The sequence below is a fragment of the Phalacrocorax aristotelis genome, chromosome Z (assembly GCF_949628215.1).
Source record: "Phalacrocorax aristotelis chromosome Z, bGulAri2.1, whole genome shotgun sequence".
Classification (NCBI taxonomy): Eukaryota; Metazoa; Chordata; class Aves; order Suliformes; family Phalacrocoracidae; genus Phalacrocorax; species Phalacrocorax aristotelis.
In genome coordinates, this window is record NC_134311.1 from 41,449,375 (window position 1) to 41,459,266 (window position 9,892).

General features: G+C 41.9%; 1 protein-coding gene across 1 annotated transcript; it reads left to right on the forward strand.

The window, feature by feature from the left end:
• Window positions 1–1,904: 1,904 nt before the first annotated feature.
• RFK (riboflavin kinase) lies at window positions 1,905–8,202 on the forward strand. The gene is made up of 4 exons (XM_075078482.1): window positions 1,905–2,230; window positions 3,726–3,877; window positions 5,218–5,320; window positions 5,904–8,202. Exons 1-4 carry the CDS (start codon window positions 2,149–2,151, stop codon window positions 6,032–6,034), a joined length of 468 nt encoding a protein of 155 aa, XP_074934583.1. The 5' UTR covers window positions 1,905–2,148; the 3' UTR covers window positions 6,035–8,202.
• Window positions 8,203–9,892: the final 1,690 nt, after the last annotated feature.

Consider the following 9,892-nt stretch of genomic DNA (forward strand, 5'->3'; position numbering starts at 1 on the left):
AGTGTAACCTCAGCAAGTTCACTGATGATGCCAGGCTGGGAGGAGTGGCTGATACACCAGAAGGCTGTGCTGCCATCCAGCGAGACCCGGACAGGCTGGAGAGCTGGGCCGAGGGGAACCTCATGAAATTCAACAAGGGCAAGTGCAAGGTCCTGCACTTGGGAAGGAACAACCCCGTGCACCGGTACAGGCTGGGGGCTGAACTACTGGAAAGTGGCTCTGTTGAGAAGGACCTGGGAGTGCTGGTGGACAGCAAGCTGACCATGAGTCAGCAATGTGCCCTTGTGGCCAAAAAGGCCAACAATATTCTAGGCTGCATTAAAAGGAGTGTGACCAGCAGGTTACACTGGGAGGTTATCCTCCCTATCTGCTCCGCCCTGGTGAGACCACCTTTGGAGTACTTGTTCAGTTCTGGGCCCCCCAGTATAAGGACACGGAACTGCTTGAGCAAGTCCAGTGGAGAGCTACCAAGACGATCAGGGGACTGTGAGCATCTCCCTTATGACGAAAGGTTGAGAGACTTGGGTTTGCTCAGCCTGGAGAAAAGGTTGAGGGGGGGTTTCATCAATACCTATAAATATCTAAAGGGTGGGTGTCAGGATGATGGGGCCAGACTCTTTTCAGGGATGCCCAATGACAGGACAAGGGGCAATGGGCACAAGTTGGAACACAGGAAGTTCCACCTCAGTATGAGAAAAAACTTCTTTCCTGTGAGGGTGCCAGAGCAGTGAAACTGGCTGCCCAGGGAGGTTGTGGAGTCTCCTTCCCTGGAGACATTCAAAACCCATCTGGATGCGTTCCTGTGCCCCCTGCTCTTGGTGTCGCTGCTGAAACAGGGGTGTTGGACAAGATGATCTCCTGAGGTCCCTTCCAACCCCTACCATTCTGTGATTCTGTAATAGCAGTGCTGAATGAGACCCCAGAATTCAAATTACATATATACCACTGATGCAAACAGACTGCCTGCTGCCAGGCTGTCTGCTCTGTACTTTGGACAGATTATGGACATTTTTCACACTTAATAATACTGTTTTGAACTCGTGCAAATTCTCATGATCTCATGGATCAGGGCCACAGAAAAAAAGTGTTAATCACTAAAAGACTTTAAAATAGATTTATCAACAGAACTACAACATGAAGAGCAACTCTAAACGTGAAGTGAAGGAAGGGAAATGCTGAGTCACCCTTGACTTATCTTTAAGTATATAAATACAGGATAAACATGTCTGTCTTGATGCTTTTCTTCCAAAGGAAATCCCTGCACTAGCAGGGGTAATGACAGAAAAGGAGATGTAAGCATGACGCTAAATCAAAGCAGAGTGAAAATTATTTAAGTGAGCAGCTACAGTTCCTTGCCATCATGTAACAAAGAGATCTATTCTCAGACTTCTCTCAAATGTCTGCTGTGCTCTGAAGTGTTTTGAGCTTATTGGAAAGAAAAGGTAAACCCAGAGTTACCACGGGAGAAACCATTTCTACATTTCTACAGATGGGCGCGGACTGTGAGATGCCGCTTTTCAGGCACGAGGTCTGTGATGTGGCAGCTGTCAGTCGCCCTGAGCAAGCTGACGAACAGCCACAGCTGCTACTGGTTAGCTTTCATCGCACGAAAGCTGCCGGACTGCCCGGACCCACTCGGCCCAAGAGAGCGGAGCCTAACGGAGCCGGGGCGAAGGACACCCCAGGGAGCTCGCCCTGTGCACCGGCCTCTCTCCGGAGGCACGCCCGGGGCCGGCTCCCCAGACGAACACCCCGCTTCGCAGGGCACAGATCCGGCGAACCCATGTCCCCGCCGGCGGGCCCCGGGCCCCTGCCGCCCCCCAACCACCACCTCAGCGCCCGCTGCTCCGCGGCAGCCTAAGTATACGCAAAGCACCGCCCATGGGTGGGGCGGAAGTGACGGAGCAGGCGGCCAGGCCCATTCTCGAAGTGGGGTGGGTGGCTGCTGCAGGGTCGTATGAACTGCGCAGCGCTGCGCTCCGCCTGACTTCCCCCCGCCCCCCGCCCTCGGTAGCGCCCGGAGCGCGGCGGCGGCGGGGAGCACCTGGAGCGAGCGGAAACGGATCGGTGCACCGTCAGGTGGGAGCTGCTGGCGGCTCTCGCCGGCGTCCACCGCCCGCTCCAACGGCCACCCCAACGGCTGCCGCCATGAGGCACCTGCCGTACTTCTGCCGCGGGGAGGTGGTGAAGGGCTTCGGCAGGGGCTCCAAGGAGCTGGGCATCCCCACCGGTGAGCGCGGTGTGCGGCTGCCGGTCAGGGCCCGGTCCCGAGCGGCCGGTGCCTCCCGGGACGGCGTGCGGGGTGGGGGTGCGGGCCACGGGGCTCGGCTGCCGGCGGCGGAGCTCCTTTGGGCTGGGAGGCGCCCGGCCGCCCCTCATGATTGCGCCATCGGCGTGACTTGCTGGTTCCGCAGATGGGCTTAGGTCGCTCCCTTCTACCGTTTTCCTGACTTTTTTTTTTCTACAGTCCTTAGAGTTTTGCACCCCCTTTTGTGTTGTTTCCCCCCATTTAGTTAAGCATTTTCTTTCAGTCTTGTTTTTTGTTCGTTTAATCACTTCGCGGTCGTCACGCGGATGTACAGGATGTAGGTAAGCGATCGCCCACAGGGTATTGTGGTGTCGCGGCTCGGAAAACACTCGTGCACGTAAACTTCAGATTAGAACGAGAAAGGGAGTAGGCGTTGGGAATCTGCAAGGAAGGAAGTTCTGGGGGAATAATGCAGAGGTTAAAAACGGGACGGGTGGACCTGGCCTCCGAAGCAATGAATTTTCCTATTGCTTGTCACTGTTTCAGCTGTCTAAATAACTAGATGTGTAATTCAAGTAAGTTTCGGCCAGCCTCAGACGCTGAAGTCAACAGTCACGTTGCACCGCTCCTAGCACACAAGGAAACTGGGTAAAACTAGTCTTGAGGTGCTGGATTTCTGCCAATGTCTGTTAATAACTTAACATTTTTCTCTTACCTTGCGTATAAATGGTGTATTGGTATCAGGGAGAAGGGGAGGGAAATCGTTACTGCTTGTGAACTTTGATAAAAATTCAGTAACCATTAATTTTTTCAAATCAACTTGATGTCTTGCATGAAAAGATCTGCTAAGGTGGGAAGTAGAAGTAGGATTGTAATTTTGAATGCAGGTTACGTTCGGTCAAAAGCGAATTTATTTTACTGTAGATGTAGTTTTCAAGGAAAATCCCAGAAATCCACAGATGCCTCTGAAAGGCAATTTGTACAACGGGCAGGTGATTAAATCATAAATTCATTTATTTCTACATATTTTATTTCATAAGTAATTATTTTACTAACAGGTAAGTAGTTCTGAGGTGCTATTTTATAGTGCAGAAGAAGCTTGATTCTACACCCCACCCCCCACCCCCCCGTGTCCTTCAACATACTAAAGCTGTGATAGTTAACCTAAGAGTGAAATGCATTCTGACTGGATATATTACACTTTTATTAAGAAGAGAATGTGGAATGTGTATAACTATAAAATGCAGTATGCATAAGAGATGCGATAACTCTGATATTACCGCAGGGACTGAATTTTATGAAGCTGTTTTGTATTTTAACTTTGCCAAATGGCAAGTTGCATCATTCTCATCATCATCAGTGTTATGTTGGTAAATATTACGTAGGCAGAGTTTGGCTTTTAAGCGTTTGAAGATTCTGTTATGTCCTTGACTTACACAAAGTCACTCACAATTTATGCTTTCTAAAATTTTTGCAGCTAACTTTTCTGAGCAAGTAGTTGGAAGCTTTCCATCTGATATCTCGACTGGTATATACTATGGATGGGCCTGTGTTGGAAGTGGAGATGTGCATAAAATGGTTTTGAGCATAGGATGGAATCCTTTCTATAAGAATATTAAGAAATCAGTGGTAAGAATTTTGTTTTGTGTGGGATTTTTATTATAATAAATTAGCAGGATGTTGAATTTGAATAAGATAAGCAGAATTTGGTCCATAAATGAGATCTAGAAATTCTGTTTTCTCTTAGAAATGTATTTGGTATCCCTGTCATGTGTTTGTATTCTGAAAAGAAAATAGTCTCAGTAGGCAAAGAGTATTGCAGCTGTAGGTGAATAAAGCTTATTTTTTTCCTTTCCATTCCATCATTACTTAAATTTTTATTTTGGAAGTATTTAACAGTATTGCTGAAATGCTGGTTGCTTGTGGTGCTGATAGCGAACTAAACTTGATAGATGCACTGAATTTACTGATTATGAGAGGCGTAGCATGAGCTGGAACATACTAATCTATTGTTCTCTGCAGTCTGTCCACATTTCAAGTAAGAGATGTTGGGATATCTTAATTTGAAATTATTTTCTATTAATTCTTCTCTTAAATAATGTAATCCATACATGAGGTGCTGTGGCTTGATACACAGAATAAATATTCAAAGGTACATAATAATAGGATGGAGGAGTTGAGTTAAAATCATGAGCTGTTACAGCTGTGTTTTTCTTGCTGGGAGGTGCTGATGCTTTTCCTCAGTCTTGTAGGACTCTGTTTTAAATTAAAACACTTTTATTTTGGCATGAATCTCTGGTTCTAAGGTTCTGAGTGTTTGAGCAGTCCGTAATGTGCTTGTGTTATGCAAATATATAGTTTTTAAAGTCTTTGCAGATAACTTTTCTGAGCAAGTTGTCAAAAGTTTACTATCTGATACCTCTGCTGGTATATGCTATAGGTGGGCCTATGTTGGAGAGGGAGATGTACATAAAATGGGTTTGAGCTCAAGATGGAACCCTGTCTCAGCCTTCACTCCTTCCTGATTTTTATCATTCAGTTCCCATGTGACCTGGTTGTAAAGGCTTTCCTTAAGCCAACTAATTCAATCAAAATCTTAATAGTTATTTGGATGCATCAACTTAACGATGAAACAGTAAGCTCTGTTTGTGATTTGCTGCCTTGGAAATCTTACTTCCGAGAAGTGGTGAAGCGTTTCTCCTGAGTAATGGCTTTCTTACTTTTAGACTATCAGAATACTCATAAGTGAATAATTTTTCTTAAATTCCATGCACAGTACAATTCTCCTTCCTAACATACGCAAAAGCCTTAGCCTTTTACTCTTGCATTATACATGCTAAACTAAATGTCCCTTTTATTGGTGCATGTTAGGGAGAATTTGAATTACGGATATTAGCTGTACATCCTTACAGTGAGTGGAAATAAACACAAAGTTCATAATAAATGCCAACTTATTTCTCTTCCTTTAGGAAACGCACATTATCCACACCTTCAAAGAAGACTTTTATGGAGAAATTCTTAGTGTAGTCATAACTGGATATATTAGACCGGAAAAAAACTTTGATTCCTTAGGTCAGTATTGCAGGTCTCCCTCAAGCTCATCTGTTACACTACTCACATGAATAAGACAAGTGTCTTCACTGTCCATTTCCATAATGAGATATTTTATCTGTTAACTTTGAAATTTCAGTAACGTGTTTTCATAAGCTGAATGTGTAAGTTGGTGTAATTAAAAACATTAGAAGATGTGGCAGTATGTTTTTGTGTCACACTAAAAAATTGTAGTGTTGTGTCACTTGTCCGAGGAGTAATTTAAAAATTATGGTTGTCATAAAAGCATCAGCATAGTCTGTTAATTTGTTTTTAAAATGTAGCTATGTTAGAGTTGAAATATTTAATGAAACTGTTGATGTTTTGCTAAAATGTCTTTCAAAACAAGATATGGTAGTGCTTTTATGGTGAAAAATGCAACTCTAGCATGTTTGAAAGAAAAAGCATTTTAAAACCAAAGAATTGTCTTTCAAACCTTGTAATAATAACTATATTCTGCTTCTGTGATTGTCTGATATTCTCTGGTACGCCTTATTTTCACTTGCTATTGTATGTTCAGAATTCAAACCAACTTTTAAATATCACGTTTCTTAATCTTTTTCAGAGGCGCTCATCTCAGCAATTCAGGAAGACATTGAAGAAGCAAAAAGACAGCTAGATTTGCCAGAACATCTTAAACTCAAAGAAGATAACTTCTTTCATCTGCCAGAAGGCAAAACAATGAATAACCACTGAGCAAACCCATGCTGCTTTTTTTTTTTTTTTCCCAATTTCCTTTGTTTTTTTTTTTTTTTCCTCCCCGGTCATGGATCTTTTATATTTGCACTGCTTTTATAGGTATTTTGTTTTCATATGTAAATCTAGGTAGCTGAGATTGGAACCAACCATAAAAGATTATTTCAGTCTCCTTGTGTTAATTCATCATTAGCCAGTCGTGCAAAAGGAATACAGATAAATTGTGTATCCTAAAGTTACCAGTTGTTCAGAGATCTGAGCACATGTGGAACATGACCAAAGTTCATTGTGACTTCTTCTGTCCCTAAAGTATGGGTAGTTCACTTAGGTGAAGAATGTCCTTTTTTAACATACAGAATGTTATTCCAAGCTCTTTTCCCAGTTTTATGTCATTCTTGCATATGGATTTTAGCTAGTAGCTTAGAAAATTTTGCTATCGACTGAATCAGAAATTTCCTGTGGTGCAGGAAGCCAGTGATTAGATAGCAATAGTGAGATTAATTCTCTTTAATTCTTACTCTATATATGCTACACAGATGTTGTGGTTGAAGCTGTTATTTTAATTGAAATAATTTATTTTAACTTTATTTGAAATGGGGGAAATAACTGTTGCGCATTGAGTTGCTGAAATTTGAGGTATACTTCTTCATAGTTGACTGTGCATATGACAACACATGACTTGTGTAGTTTACTTCTGAAGAAGTGTTTCACTGAAATTCAGGAAATACATGACAGAAAGTTGATAAACTTTAAAAGTTCTGGTGCAAGAGATGCAGAAACAGTATGACAAGGCTTCTGCTCATTAGGCTTTAAGGCAAAAGAGTTAATGAAAGGCAACCTTGCATTTTATGTGCTGCTGGCATTTGATTTAGGAAAATGTGGAGAACATTGAGGAGGTTCACTACACTGGCAATAAAATGTCAGACTTCAAGACTGACCTTATTGTAAGGCACAGAAAAATCTCATCAATTCTCTGCATCAAGTGCAGGTAAGAGCCAAGGTTTTGGCTGACTGAGTAGATCGATACACAAATGCAAGTCCTTGGGGATTCATGGAATAGTATATCAACACTATAGTGGGTATTCGTTATTTATTACAAGTAATTGCATCTATTCTTACTCCGAAATGAAGGGATAGGTAAATGGAGGGGTATTGTCCAAATTCATAGTAATATGGAAAGTATGTAATGTGTACTTCCAAATCTACCCTTTTCCTTTTTCCTCTGATAAATTCTTCTACCCCCTACTCAGTGAGTGGAAGTAGGTAATCTGAGTGACTTTATGTTCGTAATCTTTTGAATATCAGCTTGCGATGTGGCTGGAACATTTTCTGAAATTGGAAATGGTCCTGTGGATGTGTCTTAACTGTAGTTCTGTGTCTGAACTACCACGTACAATTTGGAATGCACAATTTCTATAGTGCAAAGTTATTAATTTACTACTTGTCCTATCTTCTTTGAATCCTACCTTTTACTCTAGAGTTTAAGGGAGTTTTAACAAGGAGGCAGTTTGGGTCTTTGTGGCAGGTACTGTCTGGATGTTCCAATTTACATTTTTTTAACTTTCAGGCAGTCTCATGGGATATTATTAGGGAAGATGTCTTGAGCAAATCAAGGACTCATGTTTGCGCTATAGGACTTCAGGAGAAACTTGATTTCATTTAGGTGAATTCTTCACCAGTGCTGTTGATAGCAGAGACAGATGGAATACAGAATTGGGGAGGGCAGTTATCACAAAGTAATTTAGTGGACTTATACAACATAAAGTGTTGGAAACTATTTTTAAAAAGTCTATAAAAGAACTGTCTTTCAGTAGTGACGGTTGGATTTTTTTACATTTTAAAATGGAGGGATGCAGGGAGAAATGTGTTTTTTTTTGCAAAGACTTGAGGCATTCTTGAGAGTGTAATAATGTCAAAATCTTATTTTACTTCTTTTTTAAAAGAATAAACAAAAGCCACACTAGTCAACTGAATATACCGTCAAGAATTTATTTAAAGAATAGATTGTTGTTCATCAGGGTACTGTAGCTAAACACTCATAGCCTTCTTTAAAATTGTTTTTTGCCAGTAATTTCATGTGTCTGTTGTGGAAACCACGGTGCCTTAAGCTGATTGTCTGAATAATACTTTTCTGTATCTGCTAATAAATGTTACTACCAAAAATCCAATTCACAGTGTGGTTATAGACCACTGTGCTATCGATAGAGAACAGTGGCAAAGGAAAAACTTGAAAAACTGCTAGTTTGCTCTCAAATCTTAGCTGACGTGTGATATATGGATACACTGAACTGATGAACTGCTCTCCATGTGTTTGTCTTCAAATTAGAGGAAATATTATTACATTAATTTGGCTGAGTGTCTCTGTCCACATGATTTAAGAGAAAATGTTACATATCAACTGTTTAAGCTCAATACAATACAATTCCTAGCACAGTATGAACTTTATGAAGGGTTATATTTTTGTATTATGTATAAACTATTTATTTCAGTTGATGTTGCTGCACTGTACCATTAATAAAGGATCTGTAATTGACAAAGTTATCCTTGTTGCAGGTTTTCTTTCCTTTGCCACATCTAGCAAAGTTAGTTATCTCAGTCTTGTGCAAAGCTTTGTGGAAGTGACTGCCTGGAAAGCTAGACTGACAGAAAGGAGTAGTGAGATGTTGTTCAACCCTCCCAGTGTGCCTGAAAACTGGCCCACCCTGGGGACTTCTGTGCTTTAGTAAAAACTTAAGGGACTACAGCCTTAGAATTCACAGCCTGAAAGCCATGAATTGATTTGTCTGTATACTTTCTTCCAAAACTTTTTAAACTGCTTGTTCCTTATAGGATTCAGGTGGAAGAAGTTGCATTCTTCTATGTTCTGCTTCAATTGCTAAACATTTATCTAGATTAGGGCAGAGAGTTATCTGCTACTTGTTGTGGTTTAACACACAGGCAGCTAAATGCTCCCCCTGCAGCAGGATGGGGGAAAGAATCAGTGGGGGGAAAAAAAATTTCATGGATTGACATAAAGACAGTTTAATAGGACAGAAAATGAAGGGAAAATAATGATAAAAGAATTTAGAAAACAAATGATGCATGATGCAATTGCTTACCACCTGCTCACTGATGCCCAGATAGTTCCTGAACAGCAGTTGCTGCCCCCCAGCCAGCTTGCCTCAGTTAATATTCTGAGCATGATGTCATATGGTATGGAATATACCTTTGGCTGTGACCCTTCCATCTTCTTGGGAGATAGGGCTTGAGAATCTGAAAGGTCCTTGACTAGTGTAAGCACTGCTTACCACACTGATGTTTTTCATCAGTTCCTAGGTCCTTTCTTTCGTGCACTGACATATTGTTTATACTGGGTTTTTTCCTTCTGAAGACCCATTTTATACAGGTCGGGTTACAGCATGCTTCTCCAAGCAGCCTAGCCTGTCTAAATGCCCCTGGGGGTAGAGGGCAGTCCAAGTCTCTCTCAAGCCTCTAGATACACCTAGCCATATGTAACCCCAGCCAGCAACTAAGCACCACAGAGCCGCTCAGTCACTCCCCATACCCCAGTGGGATGTCGGAGAGAATCAGAAGGGCAAGAGTAAGAAAACGTGGGTTGAGATAAGAACAGTTTCATAATTAAAATATAACAATAACAAAATAGTTGTCACCAAAATCAGGAATGTAGCGTTAGAAGGCAGGCATTCTCTATTTGCGACACCGGATGCATGGGGGATCGCTCCTCCTAACGGTGCATCCTGTCAGATCTCTTTATGCCAGTTAAGTACATGCGTCATATACATATTCGTTAGCTTTCTGATAAGAGATACATATTCAGACATTATTTGCGCATGCCTATTGGTGTCTCCGGGTGGTCAT